Source organism: Leopardus geoffroyi, chromosome E2 (assembly GCF_018350155.1).
Source record: "Leopardus geoffroyi isolate Oge1 chromosome E2, O.geoffroyi_Oge1_pat1.0, whole genome shotgun sequence".
NCBI classification, from domain to species: domain Eukaryota; kingdom Metazoa; phylum Chordata; class Mammalia; order Carnivora; family Felidae; genus Leopardus; species Leopardus geoffroyi.
This window is the reverse complement of record NC_059335.1, coordinates 11,776,046-11,794,508: the sequence shown is the minus strand read 5'-3', so window position 1 is coordinate 11,794,508 and position 18,463 is coordinate 11,776,046. Positions and strand designations below refer to the sequence as shown.

Genomic DNA, 18,463 nt, shown 5'->3' with positions numbered 1-18,463 from the left:
CCACCCGCAGCTCCTGCAGGGCATGACTGGAGGAGCGCCCCCCGCCCGCCCCGGTTTACCCCATCTGTCACCAGCCAGCCCAGGGCCAGGCAATCCACGGGTGCGGCCTCACGCCTTCCAGATGCGCAAACGGCCTGCCCAGAGTTGCAGAGCCGAGAAGCGGTGCCAGGCGTTGCTTCCGGCTGGCGACCCGACTCCACAAAGTCTGGTGGTGGAGACCCCCGCCTTGGTCCTCACTCTCCTGGGAAGGGGGCTGGAGGGCAGGGGTGGCTCCCGCTGGGACGATAGTTGGGGCACAGGAGAGGACAGTTCGCTGTGGCTCTGGCTCAAATGAGGAAGAGCCTGGTGTGACCTCGGCGTTCCCAGGAGCCCAGGGAACTTTTACATCTGTATTTTTAGGCCCTGGTGGCCGCAGCAGTGGTTGTGGCCTCAGGCTGGGGACATGCCAACTTCCAGGAAAAAAGGCTGGCTCTCCAGGGAAGGTGTCGTCCCTTCCTCCGGGATGGGTTCTGGGCTGTGCCCTGGGGAGTGCGTTTGCAAAGTGGTGGGGACTCCAACTGGGGGAGGCTTGTCCCGTCTCAGGCACTAATCTGATGGAGGAGACAGGCAACAGCTCCCTCCTGAGTAATCCAAACTTCCCATTTAATGCTGGGGATAAGATTAATCTTACCCTCACAGGGCCCCCCATACAACGGCCAATTCAAGCTCCACAACTCAGCGCGACAGTCCGATGGAGGAGGCAGGACCCAGACTCACGCTCAGGGAACTTTAGAACGATGGTGGAGGCATGCCCACCATCTTCGGGAAGCTCTAGTCTAATACTCATCCGGATGGAGCAAAATTGCCCCCCTCAATTGCGAACCGATGTCCTTAGACGGACGAGGGGAACATGTCGCCTCATCTCGAGCGACCTCCCAGTCCCCAGAGAGGCATGCCCCAGACACCACCCCCCACCCCCAGCCGGGGAAAATTCCCAGTCTGATAGGGGAGGCATCACTCACTCTTAGAGATAATCTAATCCGTGGGCAAGTGACACACGCCCCCTTCTGAGGGAGATCCTGATCTGATGGAGGAGGGAGAACGCAACTCAAAGGCACAAGGAAATCCTACACTGACAGGGAACCTATCCCCACCCCAGGGACCTCCCAGTCTGATGGAGGAGGTCTGCTCTAGTCTGACGAGGGAGGCCGACTTTTTTTTTTTTTTTCTCGTACATTCTCCCTCCCTTCTTGCCCACTGAATGAGCAAGGCAGGGGGCTTCCTCCTCCCTCCTCCCCACCTCTGTGGTGTATCCCAGAATCAGGGAGCTTCTACAGGAGGATGCCACGGTTTCCCAGCCCTGGGACTTCCCTTTGTTGGTCAGCCCAAGACCAGGGCCCTATGGGGGTGAGACATGCCTGCCCTACAGCTCCCTGCTCACCTGTTCCTCGGATGACTTGGCCGGCTCAGCCCCTCAAGGCAGTGGCCGTAATGACACCACCCGGCTATTGAGCTTCTGGTGTGCCAGGCTTGGCCGGGGCTTTCCGCACCTGACTCAGGGCGCCCTACTCGGGGAAGGACGGGGTCCATCCCCACCTTACAGACCAGGCTCAGAGGCCAGAAACCGGCAGAGTGGAAAATAGGCCCAGATTTGTCTCCCTCCCGATGGATGAGTGTGACGTATGGGTGCCAGGTAAGTGTGCTAAGGGCTTCGTTGCTGACTCACTGGAACCTCTCAGCCGTCACGTTACCATTCCCATGACTCAGAGGGGGAAACTGAGGCTCGGAGAGATCAGATGCCGCTCCGAAGCCACCCAGGCAGAGACAACACTCGTGCTTGGGTTGTCTGACTCCAAAGTCCATCGGCACGGATCCCGTCTTCCAGAAAGGAGGTGCCTAGAGTCAGGAGGGCAAAAAGTTACCGAGAGCGGCCCGTGAGAAAGGGAAGGGGGAAGCGGGATTGGGAGGTGGGGGGGGGGGGGAAGGAACGATCAGGCCACCATGTCAGCCCAAGGGGGAGCCCCTGCAGCAAAGATTGCACACAGAGGAAGCCCAGAGTAACAGAAATGGCCAGAATCCCCTACCTTGCCTGGCTCAGTCAATGGCCAGACGCTGCCAGGAGCTGGTGTCCCCGACTGGCAAGCTGAGGCAGAACTTGAAGGAACCAACTGTGGGAGGCTCTCAGCCAGCCATATGCACGCGGGGCAGCCACGCCACATGTCTTTTCTTGAGAGATTCAAGCAGCCTCTGCCACTCCCATATCTGTATTAATAATAGCAATCGTTGAAAAATAGTACCTTCCATTTCCCGAGAACTGACTCCTCGCCAGCTTGGGTCGACGCATTGCTAACTCCTTTGACCCTCACAACCACCCCATGAGGCGTTCGCTGGGTTTCGTCCCCCATTTTATAGATGAGGAAACTGAGGCTCAGAGGGGATAAGTCACTTGCCCAAGGTCACGCAGCTGGTAAGTGGCAGAGCTGGGATTCGAAGCCAATTGGACAGGCAGCCCCATTTACGGATGAGGACATTGAGGCCCAGCATTACGCCGCCTACTGTCTGTCTACCATCACCTCACTGGGATCCCTCTGAGGTTCCCCAACCCCACCCAGGGCAGATGTCAATATCCCACCGCATCACCTTGGCCCGATAGAGGCAGTGCACGGGGCAGAGGATGTCTGGTCTCAAAGCCCGAGGAGAGGATGTTGCAATCCTCTGACTCAGCGTCGTGCGTGCAGACCCAGCAAGAGGGAGAAAGGGGAAGATCAAGTCTTGGCCAAGGCCCCAGAAGGGCCGATCCTGCTTGGTGCCAGGGGTTCCAGAAGCTGCCAAGGCCCCAGGGTGGGGAGGAACCAGGAGGTACAGGCCATGCTGCAGGAAGCTGGCCTTGTATTCACTCCTGGGGGGTGGGGGGAAGGGCAGCCTCTGGGAGCAGGGCAGTCTGCAAACCCAGGGTGGAATCGCAGCCCAAAGCTGTGTGACCTTGGGCAGGGCCCCCCAGCTCCAGGCTCAGGTCTGTTCTCCTCTGTCTGTGCAATCTGCTCGCTTTCCCGGAACCCTCTCTTCAATCTAAATCTATACCTTCCTTCTGCGACGCGACCTTCCCTCCATCAGCTCGACCCTCCCTGTGCCTGGAGCCTGCAGACAGACTGCAGACCTGCTAATCTCTGGCCGTGACTTTGCCTCTTTGTGCCTGAGTTTTCCCCTCCTGAGCCATTCCCTTCTTAGGGGATAGGGGTCTGGAGTTAGACAGGAGGGGGAAGGCCTGTGGTCTCGGGGACCGATTGCCCCAGCAGCCGGGGTGCAGGGGACACAGAGACCTGGCATAACATCTTGATGACCCTGAGCAGGGACTCCGCTCCTCTGTTGTGTCTCTACTCGTAAAATGGGAGTTTCAGCTGGATTTCCTCACGAGATGTCAAGAGGATTACGTGGGCCAATTCTTCATGGGAGTTCAGCCCACGGCGAACGGGCCCATCTTGCTTTATCTCTGGGCGGAGAGGGTTACAGGGAAGGCCTGGCCCGATGAGCTAAGGCAGGCAATTTGGAGGCAAGAAGGGACACCGTTCATTCATTCATTCAGTTATTCATTCTGTACACGCGGTCTCAATCTGCTCTGCAACCCTGTGAGGCAGGAGCTGTTACGATCCCCAACAGTAAAGCCACCAGCAAAGGCACAGAGAGGGAAAGCCACCTATCCAAAGTCACACACGGCTGACACATGGCAGAACCGGGCCTCGAACCCATGTCTTCCGGGCCCAGCATGTTGGGTCCCCATTTCCTCAACGAAATGGGCCCAGCTGTTGAAACTTTAGGTTCCTGGATAGGAATAATTATCACCGTTGTTCCTGTGGTTATACTAGGGATCATAATCATTGCAGCCACACTGCCTTTAGCACTTCCTATCCATCGGGCCCTAGAGGCCGGAAGCATAATTAGACTAAATTAGCATCGATTTAGTCTGTCTGATAGGTGGGGAAGTTGAGGCTCCACGAAGTTAAGTAATGGCCTGGAAGCCACACAGCTGATGAAAACAGAAGCTCGGGCCTCAGTTGGGAGCAAACCTTGGGACAGAAAAAGGCCCAGGAATGAAGCCAATGGGAACCTAGTATCTAACAAGCACTATCCTCCCCTCTTGGAAGGCCCCCAAGAGCAAGAAAGTGCCCCAAGGCCCACAGCCTTCCAGCTGGGCCTTTGTTTCCTTCTCGGGACCTTGGATAGGCACAGCGGCTCGGCCCTTCCTTCCTTGGGGGTAGGGGTAGAAGGAAAGGAGCCGTGGGAGGGAAGAAAAGATTTGCACAGATACAAAAGGCAGCCTGCGTGAGGGAAAGTGGTTAGACACCATGCAGGACTTCCGGGCTCTCTCTGGGAACTTTCTGGGACTCATCCAGGGGCTGCCCCCTGCCGGCAGGGGACCTCCGGAGCTCAAGCGCAGAGAGGGGAGACCCTAGTCCTCCCCGCCTGGGGTGCTGGGAGCCAGGGGGGAAAGGAGGGGGCAGCCGTCCTGGTTCCGCATCCTCCATTCCCGACACTGGAGGGAGGCGGCTGTGGGAGCTGGGACTTTCCTGAGCAGTAGAAGATTCTGGGAAATTAGACAGCTGCAGGGCGGGGCTGACTCCAGGCCTCCCTTCTCTTCCCTTCCCTCAGTCGCTGCTTGGTCCCAAGCACTCCTCTCTTCCCTCTGTCCCAAGGAGGCCCTGCTCAAACTGCTCCTCCTCCCTCAGACCATGCTCTCCGTCCTCAGACCCTCATGTCCTCACCCTCAAACCTCTTCCTCCATCACACCCCCCCATCCCCCCGCCCAGCGCCAGCCAACTCTCTCCTCCTCCCTCCGGGCTGCTTTCCTCACTTGGTCCTTCTCAGACTTCCTCAGACAGTGCCTCCTCCTTCAGACCTTCTTCCCCTCCCTCAGACCCTCACCTCCTCCCTCAGACCGATTCTCTCTCCCTTCTCCCCCTCTTCTTAGACCATTTACTTCTCTCAGACCTGTCTTCCTCCTTTGGGTCCTCCTCCCTCAGACTTTTACCCATCACCCATCCTCAGACTCAGACCCCCCAGCACTCTTTCTCTCTCAGCCCCTCCAAACCCCCTTCTGGGCCAAATGCATAACCCCCCTCACCACCCCCCCCCCCAGGCCCGTCTGGGCCCAAAGCCATCGCTCTATCTGCCCTAGGGAGGCTGGGAGGAGGAGGAACTTGGGTGTCCTTCCATTTCAACCTCCTAGGGTCACCACCTTGACAAAACCCGCCCCCTCTGAGGCTCAACTTCCCCTTTTCTACAGCAGGGCTGTGCTCCTCCCCAGGTGAGGGAGGGCCGTCTGGATGGGAACGGCAGCACCCAGACTCTCCAGCCTCATTCCTTCGTTTCCTGCCCTGGGCGAAGCTCCCCCGACACGGGGAGGCAGGGGGTTGACATCAGTCCCACTTGCCAGAAGACCAAACTGAGTCTCAAGACAGATGATTCGCCTGAGGTCCCGCAGGGAGCAAATGGTGGAGGTGGGACTGGACCCAGGCCTTGCCCCCAAATGTTTCCCCATTACAGGGGCTAAGGGGGCTTGGGGGCCACCCAGAGAGAGGCAGAAAGGAGAGAAGGGCGAAGGGGTGAGGCTTCTCTCTCTCCACAGCTGCTCCTCACATCCCTGGTTAACGATCCACCGGGGTGGGGTCAGAGTCGTGGGCAAAGTCCCTTCCTGGGGACGGGGCCCCACACCCACTTTCAGGGTCGCAGAGAGACGCCGCCAGGGAGACAGAGTCACAGACAGAGATCGGGAGACAAAAAGAGACAGGGGGTGGGGCCGGAGACAGGGAGCCGAGGGCCAGGGATGCAGGGACAGAGTTGCAGAGACAGGGCGAGACACGAGAGAGCCAGGGGGACCTGCGTGCCTCCCGGACGGATCCGGGGTGCAGCCGCCATCCCTCTGCCCCCCGCCCCCGATCCCCAAAGCCTCCCCCTTGGCCTCCGGTAACTCAGTGACCCGGACTCAACCCCAGCGACAGCCCCGCCTCAAGGGAAATCCGGGAAAGCCCCGCGCCGCTGGGCCCCTCCCCGGGGCGGAGCGAAGGGAGGCAGGGGCGGGGACCCGGAAAAGGCCCGCCTCTGCCCCTCCCCGCCCACTAGCTCCAGCCCGCCTCTGAGTCATGCCCCCCAACCCGCCCGGCCTGTTCCCCACCCACCAACCCCGCCCGGGCGGGAGGGGGAGGTGGGGGAGAAGGGCTGGCCGGACTAGCACCCCGCCGCCCCCGGGCCCAGGCCGTGGCCGCCCCGACTCTGGTCTTGTGTCTCCGCGCCTCTTGCTATCTCTCTGTGTCTCTCTTCCTTGGTCTCTCACCAACTCTTCGCCCAGAAGCTCGAGCTGAGTGTGCAGGGATCCCGCGGAGAGAGAGACACTCGCTGTTTCCCTGTGCCCTTCCCCACCGCCCCCCACCCCCAGCGAAGTTCAGACCCTCGGCTGGGACACATGGAGGAGGCAGGGATGGGGACAGGGCTGGCAGAGGGACAGCGCCCGGGCGCCCGCCGAGGGCAGCCCCTGACCTGGGTGCGTCTTTCTGCTCCCGCAAAGGAGGAAACGGCTCAGAGAAAGGAAGTGCCTGGTCAAGGTCACCGGGCGAGGAAGTGGGAGTCGGGACTCGAACCCGCGCCCTAGGGAGCCCAGGGCCGCTTGGAATGCCTCCCTAGGGAAGAGGCCGAGCGCAGACAGCACTCGAGAGACAGAGATGGTGAGAGACACGGAGACAATAAATAGAGACAGAGGCAGTGAGAACAGAGAAAGACGCAAAGTCGAGATAGAGGGACGGCGGAGAGAGAGAGAGACACCCAGGCCCAGAAAGACTCTCCAGATCGGAGAGTCAGACGAGACAGAGTTAGAGACTCAGAGACGCAGAGATAGAGACAAATAGCCAGAGACACCAAAGCACTGAGACTGAGACAGCGACTGAGAGAGGCAGGCAGCCGTAGGGGTGGGGACCCCCAGGCCCTGACCCCGCCCCCTCCCCCCTCCCCGCCCCCCACCGAGGCCCAGCCGCCGGGGGCGCCGCGGGGTCGGGAGAGGGGCGGGCGCGGGGCGCGGCGGCGCGGGCGGGACGCTCGGCGGGCTGCACCGCGGGGCGGCGGGAGCGGCGGCGGGTCCAGGAAACCCCTGGGGCGGACGGGTGGCCCCGGGGGCGGGGGGGGGGGCCGGGGGCGGGGAGGCGGGCGACCGGCACCGCCCCGGCCGACAAAAGTCCCTTCAGTTCAGCCGGCGGCAGGGGAAGTCCCGGCGCCCGGCGCAGCCACCCTCCCGTGCAGCCGAGCCGAGCCGCGCTCCGGCCGCCCGCTCGGCCGCCGTCCCCGGCGGCCCCATGCCCCGATGCCCCGCGGGGGCCATGGACGAGGGGCCCGTGGACCTGCGCACCCGGCCCAAGGCCGCCGGGCCCCCCGGCGCCGCGCTGCCGCTCCGCAAGCGCCCGCTGCGCGCGCCCTCCCCGGAACCCGCCGCCCCCCGCGGCGCCGCGGGCCCCGTTGTCACCCCGGATCCCCTAGGTGGCGGCTCCGACTCCCCGGCGGTCCCCGCGGCCCCCCACGGACTGGCCCGGCCAGAGGCGCTTTACTACCAGGGTGAGTGGCTCCCACGGGTCCTGGCCAGATCGGGGTCTGACGGGGCAGACGGTCACCAGAGCCAGGGAACTGAGTTCAGGCCGCACATACAGGGGGTCCCAGGGAGCTGAGAAACGGTGGGGGGGGGGGGGGAGGGGGGACAGAATCCAAGGTCCCAAGGACACCGATATGGGGTTTCTGGGGAGCTGAGAGGGGGCAGAGCCTGAAGTCCCAGGGACACCACTGTGGAAGCATCAGGGAGCAGTGCCTTGGGACACAGATATGGGGGTCCCAGAACGCCGGCTGTTCAGGGGGCTCTGGGGGACAGAGCTCAGCATCCGAAAGCCATAGATATGGGGACCCAGGGGACAGTGCCCAGCAGCATAGATAGGGGGTCTCAGGGAATCAAGCGGACAGAGCCTACAGTCCCAAGAACAGAGTTACAAGCTCGTTAGAACCCAGGTATCTAGGGTTTGCAGAATCAGCACTTGGGCCCAAGAAACTGGGGTTCCTGGCATCCAGATCCGTGGTGTGAAAGGCAGTCAGGGAAACAGCCGACTGGGGTTCTAAGAAGACAGATACTAGGGATGTCAGGACATCAGAACCTCAGGAACCCAGGAGATACCAGACAATAGTGGGAATCAGGAGAACAGAGTGGGAGTCTGAAGCATCCGAGTCAATATCTGGAGTTACAAGGATGGAAGGGAACAGATGGAAGGGAAGGGGGTCCTGGGGAGCCAGCGGGACAGAGATCCGGGGCTCTGGGCACCCAGTTAGGTACAGTCACACAGGACGGATCAGGGGCTCATCTGAAGTCACAGGGTCAGGGGGTCACAAAGTCAAGGCCTGGAGACTGAGGGTTCTGGGGTTCTAGGAATGCGGGCCAGGACCGGGGAGTTCTGGGACTGGAGGACTTAGGGCCAGGATGAAGAATTCAGGGGTCTCCAGGCAAAAGGCTTCAGGGCACCAAGAGCTGGCACCGGAGATACGAAGAGTTGGGGGCGCAGGGATGGGGGCCCCCAAGGATCAGGAGATGATAAAGAAGGCCAAACATCATTCTCTCCATCCCTGATCTCAAGGAAGGGGCATCTGCTACCTCCTTACCATCCCCGAGTGACCCCCAAAGCTGCAGAGAGCCCATGCCTAGTGCCTCCAGATTTTGGCCCCGTTCCTGCACCTTCCACCCCGTCGGAGTACAGCACTTAGAGAGCCTCAGCTTGTGCATCAGGAGGCCTGCCACTGCCTCCTCCCCTTTCCCCATTCCCTGGATGAGAACCCAGGCCTCAGTTTTCCCCATCTATATGGGGGGTGGATATGTCTTTGCTGCCATATTTGGCTTCTGACGCCATTCCTCTCTCCTTCTGACCCCCTTTCTCCCCAACTCTCTACACAGTCACCCCACACCCTACACCCATGCTTACCTCCCTCAGCTACAAGTTCACCCAGCACACAGGCCCTGGGGTCCCCTGCTGGGTGATGATGGGGTTCAGTCCCGTCCTTAAGGGACTCTGCCTAGTAAGAGATGGAGGTCAGAGGCATGAAGAGCTAAGTGACAATGACCGTGACCAGGGCTCACGGGGAATGGTGAAGGCGGAGGAAGTTGCCAGAGCCCAGAAGATGGATGTACAAGGCCAGGTTGTCTTGGGCCTCTCAGCCCCAGTATGAGATGCAAAAGGGACCTGGGAAAAAGGACAGGTGACACAGGAAGGGTGAAGGCCTGGAGGTAGGGGTGGGTTGAGGGTCTGCTGACTTGGCCTCACCACCCACGTCCTTTCCTCTGTCCAGGACCTCTACTGCCCCTGTACCCGACCCCGACCATGGGCTCCCTCTTTCCTCTCCTGAACGTGCCTACACCCCTGTACCCCATGATGTGCTCCATGGAACATCCCCTATCGGCTGACATCGCCGTGGCCACCCGTGCAGATGAGGATGGAGACACGTGAGTAAAGCCCCCCATTAATGGGGGGAGTCAGCCCTACCCGCCACCTCACCCACCACAACACATGGGCTTCTGAATTACCTCTACCTGAGTTAGAATCCTGTCTCCACTGCTGGCTGTGACTTTGAGCAAGGCTTTCCCCCCTGCCCCCACCCCCCCCCCCACCCCCGCCGTGCCTCAGTCTCCTCTTCTGAAAAATGGGCAGTCTGACAGCACTTACATTCTAGGACTGTTTTTGAAGCAGGGGGCGTCAACATATTTATCAAAATGCAAACACGAGAGGGGCGCCTGGTAGAGCGTGCAACTCTTGATCTCGGGGTTGTGAGTTCAAGCCCTACGTTTGAGATTACTTTAAATAAATAAAATAATTGGGTTTTTTTTATTTTAATCGTTTATTTTGAGAGAGAGAGTGTGAGCACGCAAGCATGAGCGGGGAAGGGGCAAAGAGAGAAAGAGGGAGAGAGAGAATCCCAAGCAGGGTGCTTGCTGTCGCATGCAGCCTGACTCGGGGTTCTATCCCACTTAACCGTGAGATCCTGACCAGAGCCAAAGTCAAGAGTCAGACACTTAACAGACTGAGCCACCCAGGCGTCCCTAAATAAATAAAATACACCCAAAAATTCTTTTTAAAAAAAATCCAACCCCGAGAAAGACATTTCATTGATTGACTTGTCGTATGAATTATGCACGTTAAGCTCTTAGCACGGAGCCTGGTCGGTTAGAAATGCTCAGTAAGTATTAATTCATATTATTACCTTATGTTCAGCCCAGCACATGTACACACAGACAAGCTTGAAATAAAAATTGCGCAGAACAGAACAAGTCACCCTTGCTAGATGGGATCTACTTTGTGTTTTCTATTCTAGTGTGTTTCCTGATCTCACGGTCGTAGGCCATTCAATTAATTTGCCGATCCCTTAAACTGATTTCACAAATCCGATAGTTGATTGCCTCCAGCTTGGAGAACTTGCCCTTGAGGCTGCTGAGAACCCCTGCGCAGGATGGTTAAGCTCTGTGCTCACCACACACCTGAACATCAAGATTCTTATTTACCTACCTAGGTTGGAACTTCCGCTGGCCACTTTCTACCCCCCCCCCACCCTCTGCCTGAGTTTCCCCCTATAAAAACAAGAACTCTAAGTGTGTGAGAGTCTGCGAGGCAGGCGTGAGATGACTTTTATAAAGCGCTTATCTGGGCATTGGTTTGGGGACTGGAAACGAGAGGTAGGGACGGAGTGGACAGGCTTACTTCTGCAGAAAAAGGGGGACCGCCAACGCTGGCCAGGGAGGCGACTGCACATCCCCGAGCCTCAGTTTCCCCTCCTGGAAAATGGAGGGCTCCTGTAGTACCCATCCAGATTAAGACTCGGCGTAATGGTGTACCTACATCTAGAGCATAGAACAAGGCCAGGCACACAGTAGGTCCTCAGCACCTGGGAGTGGATGTTCTAACAGAGCTTCCCAGCTGGTTGTGGGCCACTCTTTGAGTCCAAGCAGGAGAAAGTGCCTGATCCCTAAAAGGCCGAACAAAACTAGTTCCCTCCCACTCTGGGTACCTCTGGGGTCATCTGTGAAATAGATTTAATTTGTATCTGCCCCCCGGGGGTGATTTGTTTGCAGCCTGTGAACACAGAGGACCTGGCACCCCAGTCTCAAGGCCCGCGCCCCTCCCGCCCTCCCCCGCTCTCCTCCCCCCCCTCCCCTCCAAAGCAAACACTTCTTCCTCAGCTGCCTGCTGGGGGAAATCCCTTCCCGCAGAACTTGACCGCAGCCCAGCTGCTCTGCCTCCCCCACGTCAGCACCCGTCACTCACTCGCAGCCTCCCCCTCCTGGCGTTCAAGCTAACCTTAACCCCTTCCGCTGGGGCCAAGACATTACCGGAATGGACAGCTGGCTAGCCTGGGAGCGGGGGAGGGGGACACGCTAAGTCTGGTTCCCCAGAGCAGCAAAGCTTGGTTGGGAGGCTGGACCTCTAGGGACTCAAGAGAGCAACGATCTCAGGGCATCTGGACCCTCAAGAGGTCAGGCGCCGGGGAGCTAGAACTCTGGGTCTCCAAGAGAGAGGGGGAGGTCGGAGTACTGTATTCCTCTGAGGGGTTAAGCAACAGGGTAGAGGGCAACTTGGGGATCGATCACTCCCAGGCACTGGGGAAGCTGGTATCCGCAAAGAGTTAGGGCACCGTATTACCTACCGGGTCCTAAGAGAGCTGAGGGGTGGATGCCGGGATATGGGGGACAGGGAGGCAGCTGGAGTCTGAGCCCTGAAGGGTGGAGTTCGAGACGCGCCCCTAGGCTGCAAGACTTGGGGTCCTTCCCCTCCAGGGAAGCTTGGTCTCTTTGGTTGGCCTCCCTCCTGCCCCACCCCCCAGGCGAGGATGGAAGGGGGGGGTGCCGGGGGAAGGGGGGGGTGGCCGGGGTAGATCCCCGGCGGGAGGCTTCCCTCCCCCGGGAGCAGGAAGCGGAGCCCCGCCCAGCAGACCTGTTACTGGAAGTCCGAGGGCTGGGCCGCCCCTCCCGTCCCCACTTCCTCCAGCCCCGCCCCACCCCCTGCAGCCCGCGCGTTTATGGGAACTCGGGCCTGGACGGTTTCTCTGAAATCATTCGCTCCCTCTGCCCTCACTTAACCCTGCCCGCCCCGAGGGGGACGCAGGCCGGGCTTCCTGGGAGATGAAGGGAGCCAAGGGAGCCCTTCTCCGCCCCTCCACCCTCACCCCGGCCCAGGCCCGGCCCCTCCCCCAACATTTTCCTTTTAAATTCGGCGTTTCACCAGGTTCAGGAACCAGGTTCAGCGTTTCACCTGCAGAGCCGCTCTTGGGACGTGGGCGCTGTTGTGGGCTATACTTTATGGGGGAGAAAACGGGAGGGCCACGTGACTTTGCTCTAGCACCTGCAGGTGAGGGAGGGTTGCCCCCGGCCTGCTCAGCCCCCAAAGCCGCCATCCCTGGTTCCACGGTTTAGCATCCAGCTCTTGATCTCAACTCAGGTCTTGATCTCAGGGTCGTGAGTTCAAGCCCCGCGTCGGGTTCTGATTTTAAAAACTTAAAAATTAGGGGCGCCTGGGTGGCTCAGTGGGCTAAGCGTCAGACTTCGGCTCAGGTCATGATTCCCCGGGGTTGGTGGGTTCAAGTCCCCACGTCAGGCTTTGGTGCTTACAGCTTGGAGCCTGGAGCCTGCTTCGTAGTCTCCCTCTGCCCCTCCCCCACTTGGGCACGCTCTCGGTCAAAAATAAACATTAAAAAAATTTTTTAATTAAAAAAAAAAAACAATAAAGTATGGATTCTGGAAGCACATTTCCATGGGGGGAGCCAATGCTCACCGGCAGCTTGGGCTAGTAAGAGGCAGTGATGGGTGAGAAACTCGTTGCTCTAGTAAACGGACTTTAAGAAAGCTGTGTGGCCTGTGTATATACAGTTAACCTTGTACCCTTAGTGCTAATGGTCCCCCCTACACACACACACACACACACACACACACACACACACACACACACACCCCATCATCCCAGATTGCCCTCAACTCTAAATGACTCTTCCAGGTTGGGGGCTGTGGGAAGGCGCATGGAGTTTACTGGGACATACTCTCCAAATCAATGCCTGTGGGGATGAAGGAAGCAGGCTGCACAGAAGTTGGGCTGCTGTGTCGCCTCAGGGGGGCTGAGCTGTCTCACAGGGAACGCTGCAGCTGGAATGGCCTTTAGCGATGGCGCCAGAGGCTAGGCCCTCTGTGCCAGCAGCGCCCAGTCACGGGATGCCAGTGGATGGCGGCTGCCCCCACTCATGACCCGGGCAAGCACTTCTTTTCAGCAGAGGGTAATTCCCAGAGACAGCTGATAGCTCACGACCTTCCCATAAGCTAAGGGAATGAGTCCTTCAGTCTGGAAGGGGGGATCTGGGTTATGCGTGCGGCCCAGCGTCCAGAACAATGACTCCCTCCCCCTACATCCCACCTCCCCTTTGGACAAACACTCCTCCAAATAAATGCTCTGCATGTGGCGTGCAAGTCACCAGTGGTGGAGGGAACTCGATGACACCTGCCTCATCCCCGCGCATTTCACACATGAGCAAGCCGGGGCCGGAGAGAGGTGGGAACAGGCTCCCCAGCTTCCAGGCTGGCCAGGGATCACTGCGATGGGTTCATTTATTGGGTACGTGTGTGCGGGGCTCAGCACCGGGCAGCTGTCCTGGGCGCTGGGCCGTGACCAAAGCAGACAGAACGCCCTGCCCTGGTGGAGTTGACATTCTAGCGGGGGAGATTCAGACAGGAAACAAGTAAACTGTACAATGTCAGATGATGGTGTGGAGGAAAAGTAAGCAGGGGCAGGGGGGAGGGGAGGGAGTCGTAGCCATACCATTTTAGCAGAGGCCCAAATGAGGGGAGCAAGTCTTGCAGGTATCTGGGGGACCACTGTTCCAGGGAACAGCCAGTGTCAGGGCCCTGGGAGGGACCAGCAAGGTCAAGGAACAGCAAGAAAGTCAAGCAGAGTGAAGAGAGCAGACGGAGAAGCCAAAAGTGTTGAAGAAGGGGGAGACAAGCCCCCACGAGGCCTGTTTGGCCTTTAATCTGAGGGTCCTGAGCAGAGAAGGGGCTTGATCTAAGTTGCAAAAAGGGCTCTCTGGCTGCTGTGGGGGGGACAGACGGTAGAGCCGGGGTTGAAGCAGGGAGGCCAGTGAGGAGGGAACCATGCAGGAGGGAGGCGATGGTGGCTGAACCAGGATGGAGGGAGTGAGGGTCAGAAGTGATTGGATTCTGGATGTTCCTCCAAAGTCCCCGGCACATGTTGGAGTTCGCACCACTAATTTTATGGGGGCGAGAGGTAACCAGCCCCTAACGCTTGTGATCCCCTCCCCCGCCCCCAGGCCACTCCACATTGCCGTGGTGCAGGGCAATCTGCCTGCCGTGCATCGGCTTGTCAACCTCTTCCAGCATGGCGGCCGGGAGCTGGATATCTACAACAACCTACGACAGGTGAGCCCGGGGGCCTGGATCTGATGGAAGAGAGGGCCGAGGGTCCGGACTCCTGAATCCTGGGACGGGAGGAGCTGGGGGCCGTGGCTCTTGAATCTGAGGGAGGAGGTACTCCAGAGTTCTGGTTCCTGAGTGAGACTGGAGCTGGGGATCGGGACTCGGAAATTCTGAGAGACAGGACTGGGACGCAGGGCAGGGCACAGGTCCCTCACAGTCTCTGTTCCCCCAGACACCGCTACACCTGGCTGTGATCACCACACTGCCATCTGTGGTCCGGCTCCTCGTGATGGCCGGTGCCAGCCCCATGGCACTGGACCGTCATGGCCAGACAGCAGCCCACCTGGCGTGTGAGCACCGCAGCCCGACCTGCCTCCGGGCCCTGCTGGACAGCGCAGCCCCGGGCACCGTGGACCTAGAGGCCCGCAATTACGACGGTGAGCACCTACCCCGGCGCCGAGTGGGACTGTCTGGCAAGACCTGAAGTCCAAGGGCCCCCAAACCCAGGTTTACACTGAGTCTTCCTGTACCTCAGGGCTCACCGCCTTACACGTGGCCGTGAACATGGAGTGCCCCGAAGCCGTGCTGCTCTTGCTGGAGCGAGGCGCAGACATCGATGCGGTGGTGAGCAGGCGCGGGCCGGAGGCGGGGCCAAGAGGAGCCGGGGCGGGACCCCCGAGGGGGCGGGGCTTGCGTGGGACACCGCGCGCGCGGGGGGGTGGGGGTGGGGCTTGAAGTATCTAAGGGGATTGAGACGCCAGACCCGGCGGCTGGGATGCTGGCCGCCGGCTGATTGGGCAGCGCTTGGAGCGACTCCGAGACCTTCCCTCCCTTCTGCAGGACATTAAAAGCGGCCGCTCCCCACTCATCCACGCAGTGGAAAACAACAGCCTGAGCATGGTGCAGCTCCTGCTGCAGGTGGGTACTGCCCTCGCCCTTGGCCGCTCGCCCACCCTCTCCTCCAGCACCAGCCCAGCAGTGGCGCCCCCACCCGCCTCCCCCGTCCCTGGCATCCCCCCTGCCTTCCAGGTCCGGCTCCCTCTCGTGCTCCGCTTCCAGCGCTGTCTCGCCCTTCTAGGCCTCCATTTGTCTATGACCTCACCCCTCCAGGCTGCCCTCTGGTCCCGGACCTTCTCCCTTTCCTCCCCCGCCCCCACCCGAGCCGGGCCCGGTGCAGCGGCGGCCTTGCTCACCCCGCTGGCCGGTTTTGACCCTTTCCCCGTGCGGTCCTTCCGCCCCGCCTGGATTCTGGACCCTTCGTTTCTCGGACTCCGCCCCTACTCCGGCCGGGCGGCCGAGTCCTGCTCCGGCTGGTTCAGCCCGTCCGCCCAGTCCCGCTCTGACCCGCCCTGGGTTCTGGTTTCCACCCTTCCGTCACCTCACCCAGGATCTGGTCCCGCCCGGGTCCTGGCCTCGGTCCGGGCGGTGGGGGGGGGGGGGGAGCCCAGCCTCAGTCCCCAGCCCCCCCAGCCTCAGTCCCCAGCCCCGCGCTCGGACCCCATCCCGGCCCCGCCCCTCCTGTGGCCCCGCCTCACCCGCCGCCCGGGCCGGGGTCCCGCGGGGCCGCGGCGGTCCTGACCCTCGGCTCCCGCCCCGCAGCACGGCGCCAACGTGAACGCGCAGATGTACTCGGGCAGCTCGGCGCTGCACTCCGCGTCTGGCCGCGGGCTCCTCCCGCTCGTGCGCACGCTGGTCCGCAGCGGCGCCGACAGTGGCCTCAAGAACTGCCACAACGACACGCCGCTCATGGTGGCGCGCAGCCGCCGGGTGAGTGTCCGCGCTGGGAGGGCCTGTGCCCGAGCGCCGGTCCGCGCGGATGGGACATCGGAGTGCGCGCGCGTGTCTGTGCCCATGCGCGCGGGGGAGCGGGACAGCCTGTGGGTCCGTGGGAGCGAGCTCGGACAGGGGACACTGAGGCACGGAGCCGACCGCGCACGCCGAGACTGGAGAGAGGGAGAGCAGCGTGGGCTGGAGCAGCCTGGTGGTGACCCCTGTCCTCCTACAGGTCATCGACATCCTGAGGGGGAAGGCGACCAGGCCCGCTCCTGCATCACAGCCAGAGCCCTCGCCGGACCGCAGTGCCACCACCTCCCCTGAGAGCAGTAGCCTCCTCAGCTCCAATGGTGAGAACCTAGCTCCGCAGCGCCAACCTCCCAGTCTCCCCTCGCACAGCCATCCAGGCTCCCAGCCCCTCCCCCCACCAGCCATCCGGGTCCCCAGCCCCTCCCCCCACCAACCATCCAGGCTCCCAGCCCCTCCTCCCACAGCTGTCCAGGCTCCCAGCCCCTCCCCGTACCAGCCATCCAGGCCTCCAGTTCCTCCCCCCACCAACCTCCAGGCCCCGACCCCTCCTCCCACTCCCCACAACCATCCAGGACCCCAAGCCCTTCGCCTCTCCTCCCCCAGAACCATCCAGGCCCTTGTCTCTGCCCTCCAGGAATCTTTCAGGCTCCTGTCTCTACCCTCGCAGAACCTTCTAGACCCCTCTCCCTCCCCAGACACCCAGGGTGGTCCGGACCCCTTCTCTTTAGAGCTGGTCTCTCACTGTGCCCACCCTTCTTCTTCCCCCAGGTCTCCTTTCTGCATCACCCTCCTCCTCGCCCTCCCAGTCTCCCCCCAAGGACCCACCTGGATTCCCCATGGCTCCCCCCAATTTCTTCCTTCCTCCGTCATCTCCCCCTGCCTTCCTGACCTTCGCTGGGGTCCTCCGAGCCCCTGGCCGGCCGGTGCCCCCCTCTTCAGCTCCAGGAGGCAGCTGAGAGGGATGGGGGGGCAGATCTCAGACTCATGCGGAGCGACCTCCCTGCCCTGTTGGGGTCAAGCCTCCTGGAAACTGTGAAAACCTCACTCTGCCCCCCCCCCAACTTCAGGACCAGGATTTGCACAGAGGCACAAGCATCTACCCATAAGCCCCCTCTTCCGAGCAAAGATATCTTCGCGCCCCGAGCCCCCCACCCAGGACTCTTACACCTTTTATCCTCTGGCACCAGGCCCCTGTCTTGAGTTCCGCCCAAATTCCTTCTCCTCTCCCAGAGCTGGTGGAACCAGGGAATCGCCACTCCCCTCGCCCCCTCTACCCAGATGGATGAGGAGGGGCAGATGGGCTGTAGCCAGGCACTGATAACAATGTAAATTATTAGGCATTTTGGTTAGATTTCTTTTGTAATAAACTATTTTTGTACCATACCCGGCTTGGCTGGGCCTCTTGCACGCGGAGCTGCCAAAGCCGCAGACTCCCTGGGTGACCGCGTCTGTCTCCGACCGATGATGACAGGTGCGGTGACTCTGGGATTTCTGGTGCGTTTGTTGTGCCGTGTCACCGCGCCACTGTTTTCTGGGCATGACACAGGGCGTGACGTCTTTCCGGGGGACCTTTTTGGATTCCGTAGTGACCCTGGGGGTCTGCAGATGGGTGGGCTTCTGAGGCTTGTGTGTCCCTGTGGTATCACAGCTGACTGTCACAGGACTGATTGTGTCGGGCCTGTGTGCGTGTGGCGCTGGTGAATGTAACGTTGAAACCTGTGGTCATCGTGTGACTCCGTGTGGCTGCCTTGCCTCACGTGCCCCCTTTTTTTTTTTACTCCGTGATCCCAGAGCCCTCCCCCCGCCCTGGCCGCCATGCAGTGTTTGTGTTTTGACTCTGTGGATGTGTCACTTACGTATCACTCAGGGGTTGCATTCATTTCCTGTCACCACTGTCACAAAACACCACAAATTTAGTGGCTTAAAACACCAGATTTATTCACTCACAGTTCCACAGGTCAGAAGTCCAAGATCAGGGGTGCCTTCGTGGCTCAGTCGGTTAAGCATCCAACTTGGGCTCAGGTCATGATCTCACAGTTCATGGGTTCGAGCTCTGCGTTGGGCTCTGTGCTGACAGCTCAGAGCCTGGACCCTGCTTCACATTCTGTCTTCCTCTCTCTCTGCCTCTCCTCCCCTTCGAGCTCTGTATCTCTCTCTCTCTCTCTCAAAATAAATAAACATTAAAAAAAACGATTTTTTTTTTTATTT

At 60.3% G+C, this 18,463-nt stretch overlaps 1 protein-coding gene and 1 long non-coding RNA gene across 4 annotated transcripts; one reads left to right on the top strand and one right to left on the bottom strand.

Moving 5' to 3' along the window:
• Positions 1–625: 625 nt before the first annotated feature.
• Positions 626–6,844, bottom strand: LOC123578803. Of its 2 annotated transcripts, none has more exons than XR_006702515.1 (3): positions 6,511–6,844; positions 2,064–2,241; positions 626–1,875 (listed from the first exon to the last, which is right to left on the bottom strand). It is a non-coding gene; the product is annotated as an uncharacterized LOC123578803 (long non-coding RNA). The 2 variants fall into 2 exon arrangements; XR_006702514.1 differs by lacking the exon at positions 6,511–6,844 and adding an exon at positions 2,620–4,995.
• Positions 6,845–7,133: 289 nt separating this feature from the next.
• Positions 7,134–17,638, top strand: BCL3 (BCL3 transcription coactivator). Of its 2 annotated transcripts, XM_045442009.1 has the most exons (9): positions 7,134–7,572; positions 9,337–9,490; positions 14,347–14,455; positions 14,685–14,889; positions 14,988–15,076; positions 15,293–15,370; positions 16,052–16,219; positions 16,458–16,575; positions 17,024–17,638. In XM_045442009.1, exons 1-9 carry the CDS (start codon positions 7,317–7,319, stop codon positions 17,209–17,211), a joined length of 1,365 nt encoding a protein of 454 aa, XP_045297965.1. In that variant the 5' UTR covers positions 7,134–7,316; the 3' UTR covers positions 17,212–17,638. The 2 variants fall into 2 exon arrangements, with proteins under 2 accessions (XP_045297965.1, XP_045297966.1); XM_045442010.1 differs by lacking the exons at positions 7,134–7,572; positions 16,052–16,219; positions 16,458–16,575; positions 17,024–17,638 and adding exons at positions 8,222–9,233; positions 15,482–16,037.
• Positions 17,639–18,463: the final 825 nt, after the last annotated feature.

Coding starts and splice junctions, on each gene's coding strand:
- BCL3 (XM_045442009.1), top strand. CDS start 7,317: ATGCCCCGATGCCCCGCGGGGGCCATGGACGAGGGGCCCGTGGACCTG. Junction 7,573..9,336: donor AGAGGCGCTTTACTACCAGG/GTGAGTGGCTCC, acceptor TCCTCTGTCCAG/GACCTCTACTGCCCCTGTAC. Junction 16,220..16,457: donor TGGTGGCGCGCAGCCGCCGG/GTGAGTGTCCGC, acceptor GTCCTCCTACAG/GTCATCGACATCCTGAGGGG.